This window comes from Salmo salar, chromosome ssa28, assembly GCF_905237065.1.
Source record: "Salmo salar chromosome ssa28, Ssal_v3.1, whole genome shotgun sequence".
NCBI classification, from domain to species: domain Eukaryota; kingdom Metazoa; phylum Chordata; class Actinopteri; order Salmoniformes; family Salmonidae; genus Salmo; species Salmo salar.
Genome location: NC_059469.1, coordinates 20727805 through 20749871, shown reverse-complemented (window position 1 = coordinate 20749871; position 22067 = coordinate 20727805). Strand labels below are relative to the sequence as shown.

Genomic DNA, 22067 nt, shown 5'->3' with positions numbered 1-22067 from the left:
GCTGAGCCGTTGCTATGGATACTCGCAGACCCAGCGCCACCATGAGCAGAGCGCATGCAAAGCCTGCGGTGCACATGGAGCGAGTGACAGAGAGGAGCAGCAAATGGATTTACTGAGGAAATGATGTATGATTTCGGACAGGCCTAGACCTTAAATTTTGCGGTCTTATTCGGACCTGGGTACTAGGGTAGGGGCCTGAACATCGCAGTCATGGTTAGGACTTGGGCTTAAAGTTCATGCCTGTGCAGGGCTCTAGTATGACTCAGTGAGATGTCTGTAGTTATTCACTTTATTCAAACCAAATGCCTAGTGGCAGATTTTCTGAAAGAGCAGATTCAAGTTCTCCTTTTGATTCTAAAGAGAGCTTATCCCTAGCATTTCAAGCATACATTAGATGAGTGACTGAGTCAACCTGCATCTGCATCACTACTCATGTCTGTCTACTTTAGCAACGGTGGAAATTGGGAGACGCGATATAGTATGTTAACCTCAGTGCTAATGTGACAGGGAAAATACAGATATTTTTCAATGCAGATGGAAGTTCTGCAATAATACTAGCACTCCAAATGAGCCTGTACTCAATTTGCATGACTAAAGATGTCAAGCGGGATGGAAAAGATTATCTAACTGTTCTCAATTTGAAACAAATCTTGATTGGTTTTGCAATGCAAATGCACACTTATGCATGGAAAAACAGCTCTGCCAGTTAGTTTCAAGAGTGCTTCTGTTTATGCATCATTGCTTTTCAAGTGCTTATGAGGGAGTGGAGAGAAAACATGTGTAAGTAGGAAAGAACACCCTCTAAAATGGTAGCTTTTCTTTCAAGTAGCCTACTTTCCCCTCTTCAGAGCAGAAGCATCAGTCTGCAGCTGTCACTGCCGTGAGCATGGTAGATTAACAACAGGAGACCGTGGGTAGTCTAATAGATTTTAATATCCTGTGCTACAAACAGGAATGTGTCATTGGGAAACATAATGTATGGGCCCTGGTGACGATATTGTCGGCCTGTTTTCCCAAACAGATGTTTTGGAGGATTGGGGATGTAGATTGAGGATTCCCTATCTTCATTGACATAGATCAGGCAGCTGCATCTCTAATTGGAAGAGACACTGGTCCAATCTCAGAGATGGGCAACTCTCTAGTCCTAAGGAGCCTGATTGGTGTCAAACTTTTTCCCTAGCCCCCAGTTAACACACCTGACTCCAAAAATCAGCTAATCATGATCTTCAGTTTAGAATGCAATTATACTGAACAGAAATATAAACGCAACATGGAAAGTGTTGGTCGCATTTTTCATGAGCTGAAATTAAAGATCCCAGAAATGTTCCATATGCACAAAAAGCTTATTTCTCTAAAATATTGTGCTCAAATGAGTTTACATCCCTGTTAGTGAGCATTTCTCCTTTGCCAAGATAATCCATCCACCTGACAGGTGTGGAATATCAAGAAGCTGATTAACCAGCATGATCATTAAACAGGTGCACCTTGTGCTGGGGACAAAAGGCCTCTCTAAAATGTGCAGTTTTGTAACTCAACACAATGCCACGGATGTCTCAAATTCTGAGGGAGTGTGCATTTGGCATATTGACTGCAGGTATGTCCACCAGAGCTGTTGCCAGATAATTGAATGTTCATTTCTCGACCATAATCCGCCTCCAACGTTGTTTTAGAGAATTTGGAAGTACATTCAGTTTGGCCCTACAACCGCAAACCATGTGTAACCACTCCAGCCCAGGACCTCCACATCTGTCTTCTTCACCTGCGGGATTGTTTGAAACCAGCTACCTGGACAGCTAATGAAACTGAGGATCAGCTTCTTGATATGCCACATCTGTCTGCTGGATGGATGAACAAATTTGTGCAAAGAATTAGAGAAATAAGGTTATTGTGGATATCACATTTCTGGGATCTTTTATTTCAGCTCATAAAAATTGCAACCAACACTTCACATGTTGCATTTTATATTTTAACTATACAGTACCGTTCAAAGTTTGGGATCACTTAGAAATTTCCTTGAAAGAAAAGCACTTTTTTTTGTCCATTTTTAAAATAACATCAAATTAATCAGAAATACAGTATAGACATTGTTAATTTTGTAAATTACTATTGTAGCTGGAAATGGCAGATTTTTTATGGAATATCTACGTAGGCCCATTATCAGCAACCATCACTCCTGTGTTCCAATGGCACGTTGTGTTAGCAAATCCAAGTATATCATTTTAAAAGGCTAATTGATCATTAGAAAACCCTTTTGCAATTATGTTAGCACAGCTGAAAACTGTTGTTCTGATTAAAGCAGCAATAAAACTGGCCTCCTTTAGACTAGTTGAATATCTGGAGCATCAACATTTGTGGGTTCGATTACAGGCTCAAAATGGCCAGACACAAAGACCTTTCTTCTGAAACTCGTCAGTCTATTCTTGTTTTGAGAAATGAAGGCTATTCCATGCGAGAAATTGCCAAGACACTGAAGATCTCGTACAACACTGTGTACTACTCCCGTCACAGAACAGTGCAACCTGGCTCAAACCAGAATAGAAAGAGGAGTGGGAGGCCCCGGTGCACAACTGAGCAGGAGGACAAATGCACTGTATTTCTGATCAATTGGATGTTATTTTAATGGACAAATAAATGTGCTTTTCTTTCAAGAACAAGGACATTTCTAAGTGACCCCAAACTTTTGAACGGTATTGTATATATTTTTGTTTGGTTCCCATAATATGAAGTATGCATTAAGGTTTCTGTTATAGAATAAATGTGGCAAAAATTAAATTTAGGTGTAATTAAATGCATTTCTATAACTTCAAAAATATTTTTTCACACTGGTGGGGAGTGCCAAAATGGAGGCACGGTGGCTTCAACACAGCACCGCTTATCGGTCATCTTGTGTGTGTATAAATCATTGGCCCAATCTGGTGCTTTTGGAAATTGTCTTTTTTGGTACTATTTAGCTTCGCTAGGCCTGATAAGTTAACAGTGAGCTGGCTTCAGAAAAACAATTATGTAATTTTCCAGAAATATCTCAGATTTACTGGGATCTCTCTTTCTACACACCATGTGCTTGCTGCTCATAGCAGACAGAGGGAAATTAGGTCTGTGGAGGCCTCCAGCCGATCCGGGGCCTTTGGCGGGCTGCACGAGCAGCAGAGCATGTGACTGGATGTGGTGGGAGCAGAGTAGACTGTCAGAGGCCTTGAGTCACTCCGCACAGACACAGCACAGACAGCCACAGCCAATATAGAGAGCTAACATTTTAATAGACCACTGTTCACTGCTAGCCTCTGCATGCATTGTCCCTAAGTACTTGATGTTAACCTCTTACATCTAGACGTTCCGCTAGCGGAACACCACTCCAATATCCAATGATAGGGCGTGGCGCGAAATACAAACTCCTCGAAAATCCGAAAACTTCAATTTTTCAAACATATGACTATTTTACACCATTTTAAAGACAAGACTCTCCTTTATCTAACCACACTGTCCGATTTCAAAAAGGTTTTACAACGAAAGCAAAACATTAGATTATGTCAGCAGAGTACCCAGCCAGAAATAATCAGACACCCATTTTTCAAGCTAGCATATAATGTCACAAAAACCAAAACCACAGCTAAATGCAGCACTAACCTTTGATGATCTTCATCAGATGACACTCCTAGGACATTATGTTATACAATACATGCATGTTTTGTTCAATCAAGTACATATTTATATCAAAAAACAGCTTTTTACATTAGCATGTGACGTTCAGAACTAGCATTCCCACCGAACACTTCCGGTGAATTTACTAAATACTCACGATAAACATTCACAAAAAACATAACAATTATTTTAAGAATTATAGATACAGAACTCCTTTATGCAATCGCGGTGTCCGATTTTTTTTTTAAAATAGCTTTTCGGTGAAAGCACATTTTGCAATATTCTGAGTAGATAGCCCGCCATCATGGGCTAGCTAATTTGACACCCACCAAGTTTGGTACTCACCAAACTCAGATTTACTATAAGAAAAATTGGATTACCTTTGCTGTTCTTCGTCAGAATGCACTCCCAGGACTTCTACTTCAACAACAAATGTTGGTTTGGTTCCAAATAATCCATAGTTATATCCAAATAGCGGTGTTTTGTTCGTGCGTTCAAGACACTATCCGAAGGGTGACGCGCGGATGCGTATCGTGACAAAAAAATTCTAAATATTCCATTACCGTACTTCGAAGCATGTCAAACGCTGTTTAAAATCAATTTTTATGCATTTTTTCTCGTAAAATAGTGATAATATTCCGACCGGGAGTCGTTGTTTTTGTTCAAAGACTGAAAAAGTAAAATGGATTCTTCACGTGCACGCCCACACCCGTCTCATTGTTTTCAGATCGACCACTTACCAAATGCGCTACTGTTTTTCAGCCAGTAACTGCAGAGTCATCATTCAACGTTCTGGTGCCTTCTGAGAGCCTATGGGAGCCTTAGAAAGTGTCACGTTACAGCAGAGATCCTCTATTTTCCATAAAGAGGCTATAGAAGCACAAGAAATGGTCAGAGAGGGTACTTCCTGTACAGAATCTTCTCAGGTTTTGGCCTGCCATTTGAGTTCTGTTATACTCACAGACACCATTCAAACAGTTTTAGACAGTGTTTTCTATCCAAAGCTACTAATTATATGCATATTCTAGTTTCTGGGCAGGAGTAATAACCAGATTAAATCGGGTACGTTTTTTATCCGGCCATGAAAATACTGCCCCCTATCCATAACAAGTTAAGTATGTTTTAACTGTCCCTTTGCACATGTATGTTACAATGTGTCCAGTCCTAAAGAAATAGGCTTGCCACTACAGTCTGTTAGCTAGGCGATTTATAACCATTTGTTATATCGCTGGTTCCTTGCTATTTCAATCAAATAGTGATGCGTTTTCTCTTTTGCTTCACTAGCAGATGAGCTACAGTATGAGCTGTCTCTTCCCTATCAGTAGCAGGGAATCTCTTGTGTGTCGCTGATCTGTGCTGGATCAGCTCACTCAGCCTAGCTGTGTTTAAGAGATCGCCCTGAGTTAATCGGGCTCTTTGCTGCTGCCAAGGCTGTAATGGTGCTGATGGGTGATCGTTTTAATAGCCTGGCTAGCCTAGCTTAACACTGCCTTTTGGACAGACCTGGTCGAGCAGGTTTTTTAGTGGTTAAGGCTGACATTGTTTTGCATCTACAGTTGAAGTCAAAAGTTGACATACACTTAGGTTGGAGTCATTAAAACTAGTTTTTCAACCACTCCACACATCTCATGTTAACAAACTATAGTTTTGGCAAGTTGGTTAGGACATCTACTGTGTGCATATAATTCACTGTATCACCATTCCAGTGGGTCAGAAGTTTACATACACTAAGTTGACTGTGCCTTTAAACAGCTTGGAAAATTCCAGAAAATGATGTCATGGGTTTAGAATCTTCTGATAGGCAAATTGGCATCATTTGAGTAAATTAGAGGTGTACCTGTGGATGTATTTCAAGGCCTACCTTCAGACTCAGTGCCTCTTTACTTGACATCATGGGAAAATCAAAAGAAATCAGCCAAGACTTCAGAAAAAATTGTAGAACTCCACAAGTCTGGTTCATACTTGGGAGCATTTTCCAAACGCCTGAAGGTACCACGTTCATCTGTACAAACAATAGTACGCAAGTATAAACACCATGGGACCACGCAGCCGTCATACCGCTCAGGAAGGAGACGCGTTCTGTCTCCTCGAGATGAACGTACTTTTGTGCGAAAAGTGCAAATCAATCCCAGAACAACAGCAAAGGACCTTGTGAAGATGCTGGTGGAAACAGGTACAAAAGTATCTACATCCACAGTAAAACTTGTCCTATATCGACATAACCTGAAAGGCCGCTCAGCAAGGAAGAAGCCACTGCTCCAAAACCGGCATAAAAAAGCCAGACTACGGTTTGCAACTGCGCATGGGGACAAAGATTGTACTTTTTGGAGAAATGTCCTCTGGTCTGTTGAAACAAAAATAGAACTGTTTGGCCATAATGACCATCGTTATGTTTGGAGGAAAAAGGGGGAGGCTTGCAACCCGAAGAAGACCATCCCAACTGTGAAGCACAGGGGTGGCAGCATGTTGTTGTGGGGGTGCTTTGCTGCAGGAGGTACTGGTGCACTTCACAAAATAGATGGCTTCATGAGGATGGAAAATTATGTGGATATATTGAGGCAACATCTCAAGACATCAGTCAGGAAGTTAGAGCTTGGTCGCAAATGGGTCTTCCAAATGGACAAAGGCCCCAAGCATACTTCCAAAGCTGTGTCAAAATGGCTTAAGGACAACAAAGTCAAGGTATTGGAGTGGCCATCACAAAGCCCTGACCTCAATCCCATAGAACATTTGTGGGCAGAACTGAAAAAGCGTTTGCGAGCAAGGAGGCCTACAAACCTGACTCAGTTTCACCAGTTTTGTCAGGAGGAATGGGCCAAAATTCACCCAACTTATTGTGGGAAGCTTGTGGAAGGGAACCCAAAACGTTTGACCCAAGTTAAACAATGTAAAGGCAATGCTGTCAAATACCAATTGAGTGTATGTAAACTTCTGACCCTCTGGGAATTTGATGAATGAAATAAAAGCTGAAATAAATCATTCTCTCTACAATTTTTTTGACATTTCACATTCTTAAAATAAAGTGTTGATCCTAACTGACTTAAAACAGAGAATTTTTACTTGGATTAAATGTCAGGAATTGTGAATTTTTACTTGGATTAAATGTAAGGAATTGTGAAAAACGGAGTTTAAATGTATTTGGCTAAGGTGTATGTAATCTTCCGACTTCAACTGTACCTGTACATTTTGAGATTTGTTGGTATTTTGGTCCATTTTTAAATTGAGTATTTTTATAAGTAAACCATGTCAAACTTGATGTCAATGGATGTTTTCTTTAGTTTATCATACTACTTTTATCAACATTTTGTATGCATTTTAACCACTATAAAATGGACATGCATAAATAATTTCAAAGCTCACTACATTGAATTGCACATAATTTCAAAGCCCATTTCATAGAGAATGTTACAAACTTGACTACTTAACTTAGTTTGAAGAGATGGTCATTGGGTCTAAATAGACGTTTGGTAGTCTTAATTTCGTGTACTTGTCTTTAACTGCTATTTCCCGAAAGTCAGACTCTCCCAAAAAAAAAAAAATCCGTTTCAGAATAATCTGCATTCACCAAATTTTGTGTGGTTATCATTAGATATATTTTCCAGACTTGCCCAGAGGGAATTGTTGATATGTTGAATTTAAAAAAATTCTAGTTAACATTTTATTTGAAAAAATGCGGCAAAAATAATTTTACATACACGTCTTGAGTGTTTTACAGATAGAAAGATGAAAAAAGCATTTACCCATAATCTGCTCTGGACAATTCCGGTTCCGCGGTGTCTTAACAAGATGAAACAAAATATTTTGGCTGACTTCATCCAGTGTCCATCATTTTTTTAATTTGTGTGGTAAACCTTTATTTTAAGAATGTAAAGGCTGTTACTACAATTTCAATAAAGGAAAACGTCTGTACATTTCAGCTGTTTCAAAAACATTGCCTTGCTATAAAAATAAAAAAACATACTAGAAAAGTGTTGGCTCAATGAGACAATTTTGTTTACACTGACCTGCTTAGTTTGGCAACTGTCGGGCGAGTGTCGTGCGCTTCCTCGGAGGTTTTGGTCTAGCATAACAAGTTCGCAAGTTTACTTTGCATTAATTTATGTAGCCGAGGGTATTTTTGCGAAAAGTCTGAGTCGCCTGAAGACCCTCTTTGTTAGGAAAGAGGCTCCTGTTATTCTTTTGAGGTGTGATTATGCTACAAAAAACGTTTTCCTATCGGTATTCCTATTTTTTTCTGGGAGACTGCAGTGAAAGTGGGAGACAGGAGGCCACCATTTTAATTAGCAGCTGTCAAGCTCTCTCTTCTCTTTGAGTTGTGATGCATGCTGTCACACTGGAGAAGTCTGCCTAGCAACTGTTTAGCTAATTCCCAAAACACCACAGCAGAGACCCACACTTGACACAGTATGCAGATGCATAACAGAAGATAAACAAGCGCTAATAGTAGTTCTCAAGGACAAATACATGTGTGAGGAGTTATGGACATGACAATGTGTGTTAGCAGGGGTGTGTGCAAGAGAAAGAATGGGGGAAAATACAGGCTTATTACAGTAGTCAATGGATCAAATTACTGTCCACATCGCTCACAGGAGGTTTTAATCAGGGATCTTTTGTCACTTAATCTATGTCCCTCCGCATTAGCAGACATGAGCACTGAGCAGGCTTTTGGACTTCTGGGAAGGTGGTGTTATGCATTTATGCACGTCTGTGCTTGAGTCCAATTGGTTTCCATGGTTACTTGGGGATAAAGGCGTCCGCGTGCTTCCTAGCCGAAACAGTTCATGCATACACTGAGTATACAGAACATTAGGAACACCTTCCTGATATTGAGTTGCACCCCTTTGCCCTCAGAACAGTCTCAATTCGTCTGGACATGTCTTTTACAAGGTGTCAAGTGTTCCACAGGGATGCTGGCCCATGTTGACTCCAATGCTTCCCACAGTTGTGTAAGTTGGCTGGATGTCCTTTGGGTGGTGGACCATTCTTGAAACACACAGGAAACTGTTGACCTGGCACGTACTACCATACCCTGTTCAAAGGCACTTAAATATGTTGTCTTGCCTATGGCACACAATCCATGTCTCAAGGCTTAAAAATCCTTCTTTAGCCTGTATCCTCCCCTTCATCTTCACTGATTTGAAGTGTATGTAACAAGAATAAGGGATTATAGCTTTCACCTGGATTCATCTGGTCAATCCGTCATTGAAAGAGCAGGTTCTTCATGTCTTGTATATTATGATAACATTTAGTGACGTTTTGGTCTTCGGCAAGGTTTTCTTTCGCCTGTTCGTGCACACATTTTTCCCTGAGGCAAGCTGAAGTTCGGTAGCCGAAGTCTACGCCCCTTCGTCGGTAATTGGTCAACAGTAGGGATTCTTCAATGAAGTGTTTGTTGTCTTTCAATGAGAGACCTGTTTTCATACAAATGTTTTCACTTAAGAAATACTGCACCAAACATCTTAGTTAGATGTAAAATTGCGCGACTAAGACCTCGGCATAATCATATAACTCAAACTTTTTTATTAATTTATCTTGGTTAATTCAGACTATTTTCATACTGGTTACAGCGTCTCAAGAGGGACAAACGGTACTATTGCACATTTTTTCTCGTTTTTCTAGCGAAGGTCTTTTTAAGGGAGTATCCGTGGCACAGATGTTCACTTTGCCTAGTAGAGGTCTGCTAGGAGCAAACCAAACCTAGTATGCAGACGCTTTATTAGGTCACTGGCACTTTGGTTTTCCAATTTTGGCTCGGAGTCAGTCGTCTATGAAGCGCTCCTGTCTGTATGTCAGATCTGAGAGACTGCTTTGTGCAGTGGAAGGACTGATGGTCCAGATGTAACCTTTTCATATTTGACATTTCCCCAACACATCTCAGTTTGAGCTCTGAACAATGTCAGCTATGTAGACTGACTGCATGGGACTCTGGGGCATCGACCAGCGAAGGATTTTAGTTCATAGAAAACTATGCTCTCCGATTGTATACTGTTGGGCAGTAATTTATTGTTGTCTTTCATTTAGAATAAGTGGATTGAGAACATGAAGTTAGGGCTATAGCCTAACGCATACTGTATAACCTTACATTACACTAAAATAGCCCAGAAATGTCCTATTCAACACAAATTACGAGGGAGGTAACATATCTTCTGCTTCTCCTCCAGTTCTCTCTCTCGGCACACTGAGGGCACGTGGAACTCCGTTACAGTTAACAATCATTAACATGCTCCATCTTAGACTCCCCTGTTTGCTGGCACATCAGAGCCCCGTGAGGCCTAATAAAGTGGTGTTTCATTCAGTAGAACAGAGCCTTCAACCTCCTTAGATAATGACACTAGCTCTCTTACTGATGGCTCTCTCCATCAACTCAGAGCAGTAGTAGCACTGGGGACCTGGCTGATGAGAACACGGTGGCGCCAGATGCCAATTAAAAAATCAAAATAAAATCAGTTTATTGGTCACGTACACAATTTGCAGATGTTATCGCAGGTGCAGCGAAATGCTTGTTTCTAGCTCCAACTGTGCAGTAATACCTAGCAATAAAAATAAAAAAACGCCACACATACTTCTCAATTTCCTTATTTTTATGGATTATCTGAACAAGCAATGTCAGAGACCGGTATATAAAGCACAGTAGTATTTGAATATAGCTGTAATTTATGAGCGTGGCTAGACATAATTACCAACCCCATTGTCTGATTTGGCTTTAAAAGTGTTTTTCTCTGTCAAGCTCACCACACAACATAACCACTGCTGGCTCCAGCCAGGATGAGCGGTTTTAGGATGGCAAACATCATGGCAAACCTGCGCTGTCTTCTGGTGTCCCCTGAAGCTTGGGTACTGTCTTGTGTGGGTGGGGAGCTGCCGCAGCATCTCAGATTGGTATGATGAATATGTCATCCACATCATACAGGGTCTATCAACCTATCATTATCAAATGCATACATGTATCATTACTGAATAGAGCCAGAATGCACATCATCTTGCAACAGATTAGTCTTTTGCTCACTGTTCAGACTGTCAAGGCTGTGTTTTCCACACTTTGTCCTTTTATAGAAAAGTTACTTTTACATGTTTCATTCACACCACCTGTTAACCTGTAGGAAACATTTGAAAGAGTCCCTTGTGTATCTGTATATTACTCATTGCAAAGCTATTGTAAAAATGTTTATAGATCCCTCGTCCTTCATGCCGTGACCTCTCTGTTTCCCCTGTGTCTGTGATGTACTTTTTGTCTGGAGGCAGTTGTAATGATCACAGGTGTTTCGGTTTTCTTTCAGTACTGGATCAACGAGTTCACCACCAATCTGGGAATTGGCGTCTTTCACTCAGGGATCGAGATCTACGGCAGAGGTAAGGAAACCTCCGCTGCTATGATAACAGCCCTGGGTGGGGCTGACTGACCAAAGCTCAACCACACAACCAGGCACTCCAGTGAACTGCTGGGCTGTCAGGTGCTGCTGGGTAGAACTCCTCGTCAAGTAGAGAGGGCAGTGAGTCCGATACTATGGTACTATTAGTACCCGACATCAGGACTGCAATAGATGGTGGTAGAAATAAAATAACGATGGAAGTATAAACTTGTAAGAAAAGTTTCAAATTGTTGTAGCTGCTAACTTGTCTTTACTCATAATGCCTACACGTCTCAGATCCCCCCCAAATACAAGCCACATCAACCCAACCAGAGGAATCTTTGTTAGCTAATTACCATCTTCACTACAAACCAGACACACACTTGCCATTTTATTGTTTCTGGCTGTTTGTTTTTCAGGATCAGATGGGTTCTTCCTCTAATTTAAAAAATAGACCCAGCTAAATTACATTGCTATGAGCTGCACTGCAGATATTGAGATTAGCAAGATTCAAGACTGCTGTCACACACAAAATCTGCGCATTTGCCCACGTTCGTTTCACTGTGTTACAGCGTGGTAGCCAGGGCACCAAAATCGCAGAGAAGTTGAGCCTCACGCTTCACTCTTACTACTTGCGGAATTTGACCACCTGGTTTACTGTCTGCGTCTGTCATGTCTGAGTCTATCTTTTTAAAACCGCTTTATTCTAGAATCAGCCTCCCAGTTGCTCTGTCTATCCTGTGTGTCTTGGAGGATTGGCCTTCAGCCAGGATGTGTTCAGCAGCCACTGCTTTATTGATCAAGAAGGAGAACGGGAAGTGTTATTTTAGTTGAAAACACTGGTGGTTCAATCTGTTAAATCAGCATCTTGCCTGTGGTTTCAACCTCACAGCTCAGCCTATTAAAAGCTGCTTTCATCTACACATTTTAAAAGTCAGCTCTGAGTTTAAATATATCCTCATGGCAGCCCCTTCAGTTGCATGGTAGGATGGACCTGGGTATTTCTAATGCCTGGCTTGTTTACCCTTAATTGAGCTGATTCAGGGAGACTGACAATCCCAGCAACCGATGGTGTGGATTAGGCACATAATTATTGCCTTTTACATTACGAGCAGCGCAAGCTGGCAATTATTTACTGTGTGTCTTTCTTTATGAGAGTGAGTTTGCCAAAACTGACACCGTTTATACATTCTGTTAAATGGATGTGCTGTGTGTATCTGTCATTCATGGAGAAAGTGCATGAGTTATTGTAATTCAGCACAAGCGTTCAGATCAGGAGTTAGTAGCAGGCTGGATGAGTACATCAGAGGGGTGGGAACAGGGTTTTGGAGATCCGCATCCGCTGCATTCATCGTGGAGCTGGGAGCTGGACACGGACTGATAGAGCTAGACACGGACTGATAGAGCTAGACACGGACTGATAGAGCTAGACACAGACTGATAGAGCTAGACACGGACTGATAGAGCTAGACACGGACTGATAGAGCTAGACACGGACTGATATGAGAGCTATAAATACCTACCGCGTCTGCGACTTGGCTTCCTCAGACTGCCTCAGCCCATCACAACAGACTACAATACTACCCCACCTGCCCTACACTCACAGCAAACACAGCAATTCTTTTACTTTTAGATCTGTGTATGTTGTTGTGAATTGTTAGATATTACTGCACTGCTAGAGCTAGGAACACAAGCATTTCACTACACCGCAATAACATCTGCTAAATATTTTTATGCGACCAATGGTTAGATTTGATTTGCTCACTGGTCCACACTCACCTCAAACACAGCAACACCACCGCCACCCGCTCCAACTCATCTCAAACAGAGCAACACAGCCCCACACTTACCTCAACACAGTAACACCACCCCACAGCCCTGCTAATTTCTCACCAACCTCTACTAGTACTACTGTTATGTGCTATGAATCTTTGTATAGTGTGTTTGACTTCCTCTGTGTGATCTGATCAGTGGCCTGACCTCTGACCTTTCAGAGTTTGCCTATGGAGGACACCCATATCCATTTTCAGGGATATTCGAGATAACGCCAGGGGATGCCACAGAACTCGGGGAGACATTCAAATTCAAGTGAGTATCATGGCTTAAATCGAGGGCACTTAGGGTTTTCTCGCTGTATTTCGAAAAACAAGGTATGGTTAGTTAGTTGCTAAAACATGAGAACATCCTTAAACCCGTTTGAAGTGGAACCAGTACTGTTGCTGACGTATGTGTTCTTTCTTCACTGCTTGTGATGGATTCTGAAAACTGGTCATTTCTATTCATATTGGTAAAGTTTATTTTTTTCTGTTAAAAGCGGAACATAGGATCACGAGAATACCGTGAAGTCGCATAGGATTTCTGCTTCAAGCGACACTGAGAATCACATGAATAGCTAATGGGTACTGACACTTAAAAAAAAAAAAATTGTTGTAGAGACAACCTGCATAGACAATTTCTTGTCTTTATCTTGCAATCATTTTGTGACAATGCTCCCTAAAATAGTCATCATTATTTACTGCCTTCTTGTGACACGATGCCGTGTTGAAGTGTCGAGCCTTTACAGCTATGTTCAATGAAGCACACTGTTATAATGATAGTGCTGGAGGAGGAAGAAGAGGAAAATCCCAGTTGGACTGACATAGAATGTTATGAATACACTTGCCTGTATAAGAGCACAGACTATATACAGGGGGCACCGGTACTGAGTCAATGTGCGGGGGTACAGGTTAGTCGAGGTAATTTGTACATGTAGGTAGGGGTGAAGTGACTATGCATAGATAATAAACAGTGAGTAGCAGTAGTGTACAAAACCAATTGGGGGGATCAATGTAAATAGTCCGGTGACCATTTGATTAATTGTTCAGCAGTCTTATGGCTTGGGGGTAGAAGCTGTTAATGAGCCTTTTGGTCCTAGACTTGGCACCCTGGTACCACTTGCCATGCGGTAGCAGAGAAAACAGTCTATGACTTGGGTGACTGGAGTCTCTGACAATTTTTTGGGCTTTCCTCTGACGCCGCCTGTTATATTGGTCCTGGATGGCAGCAAGCTTGGTCCCAGTGATGTCCTGGGCCATACGCACTACCCTCTGTAGCGCCTTACGGTCAGATGCCAAGCAGTTGCCATATCAGGCAGTGATGCAACCAGTCAGGATGCTCTCGATGTTGCAGCTGTATAACTTGTTGAGGATCTGAGGAGCCATGCCAAATCTTTTCAGTCTCCTGAGGGGGAAAAGGTGTTGTCGTGCCCGCTTCACCACTGTCTTGGTGTGTTTGGACCATGATAGTTCGTTGGTGGACACCAAGGAACTTAACTCTCGACCCGCTCCACTACAGCCCGTCGATATTAATGGGGGCCTGTTCGGCCCGCCTTTTCCTGTAGTCAACAATCAACTAATTTTGTCTTGCTCACATTGAGGGAGAGGTTGTTGTCCTGGCACCACACTGCCAGGTCTCTGACCTCCCTATAGGCCTTGTCATCGTTGTCGGAGATCAGGCCTACCACTGTGTCATCAGCAAACTTAATGATGGTGTTGGAGTTGTGTTTGGCCATGCAGTCGTGAGTGAACAAGGAGTACAGGAGGGGACTAAGTACACACCCCTGAGGGGCCCCAGTGTTGAGGATCAGTGTGGCAGACGTGTTGTTGCCTACCCTTACCACCTGGGGGAGGCCTGTCAGGAAGTCCAGGATCCAGTTTCAGAAGGAGGTGTTTAGTCCCAGGTTCCTTAGCTTAGTGATGAGCTTTGAGGACACTATGGTGTTGAACGCTGAGCTGTAGTCAATGAACAGCCTTCTCACGTAGGTGTTCCTTTTGTCCAGGTGGGAAAGGAAAGTTTGGAGTGCAACAGAGATTTGTTGGGGTGGTATGCAAATTGGAGTGGGTCTAGGGTTTCTGGGATGATGGTGTTGATGTGTGCCATGACCAGCTTTTCAAAGCACTTCATGGCTACAGACGTGAGTGCTACGGGTCGGTAGTCATTTAGGCGGGTTACCTTGGTGTTCTTGGGCACAGGGACTATCAGCCTACCTTATTGTTATGCCAATCAGAAACGTGTTGAGGATCAGCGTGGCAGATGTTTTGTTGCCTACCCTTACCACCTGGGGGGGCGGACCATCAGGAAGTCCAGGATCCAGTTGCAGAGGGAGGTGTCTTGTCCCTGGGTCCTTAGCTTAGTGATGAGCTTTGTGGACATTATGGTGTTGAACGCTGAGCTGTAGTCAATGAACAGCATTCTCACATAGGTGTTCCCTTTGTCCAGGTGGGAAATGGCAGTGTGGAATGCGATTGAGATTGCGTCATCTGGATCTGTTGGGGCAGTATGCGAATTGGAGTGGGTCTATGGTATCCGGGAGGATGCTATTGATGTGAGCCATGACGAGCCTTTCAAAGCACTTCATGGCGACCGACGTGAGTGCTACGGGGTAGTAATCATTTAGGCAGGTTACCTTCGCTTCCTTGGGCACAGGGACAATGGTGGTCTGCTTAAAATGAAGGTATTACAGACTCGGTCAGGGAGAGGTTGAATATTGTTAATGAGTTCACGTCATGGTAATCCGTCTGGCCCCGTGACTTTGTGAATGTTGACCTGTATAAAGGTCTTGGTCATATCGACTGCCGTCCAGAACTACTGGTGCTCTCGTGCATGCTTCAGTGTTGCTTGCCTCGAAGCGAGCATAAAAGGCGTTTAGCTCATCTGGTAGGCTCCCGTCACTGGGCAGCTCGCGTCTGGGTTTCCCTTTGTAGTCCGTAATAGTTTTCAAGCCCTGCCACATCCGACGAGCATCAGAGCCGGTGTAGTAGGATTCAATCTTAATCCTGTATTGACACTTTGCTTTTATGATGGTTTGTCTGAGGGCATAGCGGGATTTCTTATAAGCGTCCGGATTAGTGTCCCACTCCTTGAAAGCGGCAGTTCTAGCCTTTAGCTCGATGCGGATGTTGCCTGTAATCCATGACTTCTGGTTGGGATATGTAAGTACAGTGGTTCCTCCTTTAAACATTGCGAGCTTACACCACGGGACTTAGAGGTACCCAGTGACACGGCTTCATTGCTCCAGACCACCACAAGGGGGAGTTTGAGCACTCATTATGCACTTGCATCCCAAGGTTTTTATATGACCAATCATATTGAGTGGTTTCAATGACGAATTTAACACGAGCCACCCGTCCCTGGTGACTTTCTTCAGCAAAGATGGCTGACAAAACATTACGGTGGAAGCAAATGTAAGTAATTAAAACGTCATAACGAGTCAAGCAAAACATTTACTATTGAGAGGAATATGTTAGTTAATCTAGAGACAAACGATTGTGCATATTTCTTTTGTCATGAAGTTAATTTACGAAAATTGCTATTTAGCAAGTTAGCTGACTAGGTAACATTAACCAACAAGCTAGCTGGTGTTATGACGTGAGTATGACATTGTTATTCGTGTTGTTTAACCTCTCTAGGGTATGTGGGACGAGATCGTCCCACATACTCAACAGCCAGTGGAATCCCGTGGCGCGATATTCAAATACCTTAGAAATGCTATTACTTCAATTTCTCAAACATATGACTATTTTACACCATTTTAAAGACAAGACTCTTGTTAATCTAACCACACTGTCCGATTTCAAAAAGGCTTTACAACAAAAGCAAAACATTAGATTATGTCAGCAGAGTACCCAGCCAGAAATAATCAGACACCCATTTTTCAAGCTAGCATATAATGTCACATAAACCCAAACCACAGCTAAATGCAGCACTAACCTTTGATGATCTTTATCAGATGACACTCCTAGGACATTATGTTATACAATACATGCATGTTTTGTTCAATCAAGTTAAATTTATATCAAAAACCAGCTTTTTACATTAGCATGTGACGTTCAGAACTAGCATACCCACCGCAAACTTCCGGTGAATTTACTAAATTACTCACGATAAACGTTCACAAAAAACATAACAATTATTTTAAGAATTATAGATACAGAACTCCTTTATGCAATCGCTATGTCCGATTTTAAAATAGCTTTTTGGCAAAAGCACATTTTGCAACATTCTGAGTAGATAGCTCAGCCATCACGGGCTAGCTATTTAGACACCCACCAAGTTTGGCACTCACCAAACTCAGATGTACTATAAGAAAAATTGGATTACCTTTGCTGTTCTTCGTCAGAATGCACTCCCAGGACTTCTACTTCAATAACAAATGTTGGTTTGGTTCAAAATAATCCATAGTTATGTTCAAATATCCTCTGTTTTGTTCGTGCGTTCAAGACACTATCCGAAGGGTGACGCGCCCGGCGGATATCGTGACAAAAAAAATCTAAATATTCCATTACCGTACTTCGAAGCATGTCAACCGCTGTTTAAAATCAATTTTTATGCCATTTTTCTCGTAAAAAAGCGATAATATTCCGACCGGGAAACCCTGTTTTCGTTCAAAGACTAAAAATCTAAAATGGACTCTTCACGTGCACACGCACCCCCGTCTCATTGTTCTCAGATCGACCACTTACCAAATGCGCTACTGTTTTTCAGCCATGGGCTGCAAAGTCATCATTCAACGTTCTGCCGCCTTCTGAGAGCCTATGGGAGCCGTAGGAAGTGTCACGTTACAGCAGAGATCCTCAGTTTTCAATAAAGAGAGTGTAGAAGGCCAAGAAATGGTCAGAGAGGGCACTTCCTGTACAGAATCTTCTCACGTTTTTGCCTGCCATATGAGTTCTGTTATACTCACAGACACCATTCAAACAGTTTTAGAAACTTTAGGGTGTTTTCTATCCAAATCTAACAATTATATGCATATTCTAGTTTCTGGGCAGTAGTAATAACCAGATTACATCGGGTACGTTTTTTATCCGGCCGTGCAAATACTGCCCCCTACCCTAGAGAGGTTAATGTTTTAGGGACTCCTGAGAGAACTAGCAAACCAGGCTGTCGTCTTGGGAAACAGTGGATGTAAAAAATCGATCTAGCTAAATCATTTACAGCAAATTTTATGTACAATTGTGTCAGTTTGCCTTGCCGTGCAATCTGGCTGAAGTAACATAGCTAGCTAGCTATTTACTTGCTTATTGTGTAGTGGAGGATAAAAATAACTGTATGCCTATGGATGTGTAGCTAGCTACAGTATGTAGCCGATCTGTGTATGGGCCCTAAAACATTAGATTAAGAATATTAGTTCAGAAACTATGAACCTCAGCTATCATAGTTGTTATATCAACTTCAAGTCTGAAATGCATTAATGAAGCCTATGGATAGAGTAGAATATAATAACTCTATTGTGCCAAGGATGCAAGTCCTATATACATGTACTGTAGTTATTACCACACATGAGATCCCCCACATTGTAGCTTGTACATTGAATATATTCACTGATCATGTACTTTTCCTTGGCAAATAAAGGTGCGGTTCAGGTATGAATCTCTGTGACATTCTGTTTCAGTCATATCCAATACCAGGTGTATCAAACTCCATTCTTTGAATGATGCTGTGTCTGCATGTGTGTATTACAATTATACACTTCAACAGTGTTTACCGCTCCTGGGACATCAATGATTACACATTGTAACTATGCAATAGACTAGAAACATGATTTAAGTAAAGGCTGATTTGTAATTCATATATACATTCGAAAAAAGACTGCATCAAATTCCCTTCATCTGCATTAATCTGGGGACACAGGATAGTATTTCAATGAGATACTTAATTTCAACCAGTGGAGAATGTGAAAAGCTTTCTTGAAAGTTCATTATCCAGGTGTTATAAATACATAAAACATGCATTATAATTGTAATATTATAAATACGAGTTCAATCTGTACTTCAATGCACTTATGGTGTGCATTATAAAATGAGGAAGAAAGACAAGGTGGGGAGAGAGGTGTAGAAGACAGAAAGGGAAAGAGGTAAGAACAGAGGCAGACAGCATATTATTAATTAATTACATTGCTACCCTAATTCTCTCAGTTCATCACAATTAATCAAATAAAATGTTATTGGTCACATACACATGGTTAGCAGATGTTAATGCGAGTGTAGCGAAATGCTTGTGATTCTAGTTCCGACCATGCAGTAATATCTAACAAGTAATCTAACAATTTCTCACCAACTACCTGATACACACAAGTGTAAAGGAATGAATAAGAATATGTACATATAAATATATGGATGAGCAATGGCCAAACGGCGTAGGCAAGATGCAGTAGATGGTATACAGTATAGAGTACAGTATATACATATGAGATGAGTAATGTAGGCTATGTAAACATTATATAAAGTGGCATTGTTTAAAGTGACTAGTGATATTTATTACATCCAATTTTTAATTATTAAAGTGGCTAGAGATTTGAGTCAGTATGTTGGCAGCAGCCACTCAATGTTAGTGATGGCTGTTTTATAGTCTGATGGCCTTGAGATAGAAGCTGTTTTTCAGTCTCTCGGTCCCAGCTTTGATGCACCTGTACTGACCTCGCCTTCTGGATGATTGCGGGGTGACCAGGCAGTGGCTCGGGTGGTTGTTGTCCTTGATCTTTTTGGCCTTCCTGTGACATCGGGTGGTTTAGGTGTCTTGGAGGGCAGGTAGTTTGCCCCCGGTGATGCGTTGTGCAGACCTCACTACCCTCTGGAGAGCCTTGCGGTTGTGGGCAGAGCAGTTGCCGTACCAGGCGGTGATACAGCCCGACAAGATGCTCTTGATTGTGCCAAATTTCTTCAGCCTCCTGAGTAGAGGTCGACCGATTTATGATTTTTCAATACCGACTATTGGATGACCAAAAAAAGCCTATATTGATTAATCGGTCGATTTATTTATTTATTTTGTATTTATTTATTTGTAATAATGACAATTACAACAATACTGAATGAAAACTTTTATTTTAACTTAATATAATACATCAAAATCAATTTAGCCTCAATTAAATAATGAAAATGTTCAATTTGGTTTAAATAATGCAAAAACAAAGTGTTGGAGAAGAAAGTAAAAGTGCAATATGTGCCATGTAAGAAAGCTAACGTATAAGTTCCTTGCTCAGAACATGAGAACATATGAAAGCTGGTGGTTCCTTTTAACATGAGTCTTCAATATTCCCAGGTAAGAAGTTTTAGATTGTAGTTATTATAGGACTATTTCTCTCTATACGATTTGTATTTCATATACCTTTGACTATTGGATGTTCTTATAGGCACTTTAGTATTGCCAGTGTAACAGTATCGCTTCCGTCCCTCTCCTCGCTCCTACCTGGGCTTGAACCAGGAACACATCGACAACAGCCACCCTCGAAGCAGTGTTACCCATGCAGAGCAAGGGGAACAACCACTCCAAGTCTCAGAGCGAGTGACGTTTGAAACGCTATTAGCGCGCACCCGGCTAACTAGCTAGCTATTTCACATCGGTTACACCAGCCTCATCTTGGGAGTTGATAGGCTTGAAGTCATAAACAGCGCAATGCATTGCAAAGGGCCGCTGGCAAAACGCACGAAAGTGCTGTTTTGAATGAATGCTTATGAGCCTGCTGCTGCCTACCACTGCTCAGTCAGACTGCTCTATCAAATCATAGACTTAATTATAACATAATAACACACAGAAATACGAGCCTTAGGTCATTAATATGGTCGAATCCGGAAACTATTATCTCGAAAACAAAACGTTTTTCCTGTCAGTGAAATACAGAACCGTTCCGTATTTTATCTAACGGGTGGCATCCCTAAGTCTAAATATTCCTGTTACATTGCCCAACCTTCAATGTTATGTCATAATAATTACGTAAAATTCTGGCAAATTAGTTCGCAACGAGCCAGGCGGCCCAAACTGTTACATATACCCTGACTCTGCGTGCAATGAACGCTAGAGATGTGACACAATTTCATGTTAGCTGGCAATATTAACTAAATATGCAGGTTTAAAAATATATATACTTGTTTATTGATTTTAAAGAAAGGCATTGATGTTTATGGTTAGGTACATTGGTGCAACGACAGTGCTTTTTTCGCAAATGCGCTTGTTAAATCAACATCCGTTTGGCGAAGTAGGCTATGATGCAATGATAAATTAACAGGCACCGCATCGATTATAAGCAACGCAGGACACGTTAGATAAACTAGTAATATCATCAACCATGTGTAGTTAACTAGTGATCATGTTAAGATTGATAGTTTTTTTTATAAGATAAGTTTAATGCTAGCTAGCAACTTACCTTGGCTTCTTGCTGCCCTCGCGTAACAGGTAGTCAGCCTGCCATGCAGGCTCTTCGTGGAGTGCAATGTAAGGCAGGTGGTTGGAGCGTTGGACTAGTAACCGGAAGGTTGCAAAAACGAATCCCCGAATCCCCCCTGAACAAGGCAGTTAACCCCCCGTTCCTAGGCCGTCATTGAAAATAAGAATGTGTTCTTAATCTGACTTGCCTAGTTAAATAAAGGTGTACATTTCTTTTTTTTTATTGGCAAATCTGTGGCCAAAAATACCGATTTTGTTATGAAAACTTGAAATCGGCCCTAATTAATCGGCCATTCCGATTTAATTGGTCGACCTCTACTCCTGAGGTTGAAGAGGCGCTGTTGCGCCTTCTTCACCACTCTGTCTGTGTGGGTGGACCATTTCAGTTTGTCCGTGATGTGTACGCCGAGGAACTTAAAACTTTCCACCTTCTCCACTACTGTCCCGTCGATGTGGATAGAGGGGTGCTCCCTCTGCTGTTTCCTGAAGTCCACGATCATCTCCTTTGTTTTGTTGACGTTGAGTGTGAGGTTGTTTGCCTGACACCACACTCCGAGGGCCCTCACCTCCTCCCTGTAGGTCGTCTTGTCGTTGTTGGTAATCAAGCCTACCACTGTAGTGTCGTCTGCAAACTTGATGATTTAAGTACAGGACCCAGTTGCACAGGGTGGGGTCGAGACCCAGTGTCTTGAGCTTAACCTGTTTAGGATAGGGGGCAGTATTGACACGGCTGGATAAAAAACATACCCGATTTAATCTGGTTACCACTCCTACCCAGTAACTAGAATATGCATATACTTATTACATATGGATAGAAAACACCCTACATTTTCTAAAACTGTTTGAATGGTGTCTGTGAGTATAACAGAACTCAAATGGCAG

The 22067-nt window shown here is 41.7% G+C and overlaps 1 protein-coding gene across 1 annotated transcript in view; it reads left to right on the top strand.

Moving 5' to 3' along the window:
- desi2 (desumoylating isopeptidase 2) overlaps positions 1-22067 on the top strand; it is a 49750-nt gene that overhangs the window by 15566 nt on the left and 12117 nt on the right. The window contains 3 exon segments of the mRNA XM_014179947.2: positions 10367-10518; positions 10917-10989; positions 12983-13076. Coding sequence (XP_014035422.1) covers positions 10405-10518; positions 10917-10989; positions 12983-13076 — 281 coding nt within the window. The 5' untranslated portion in view covers positions 10367-10404.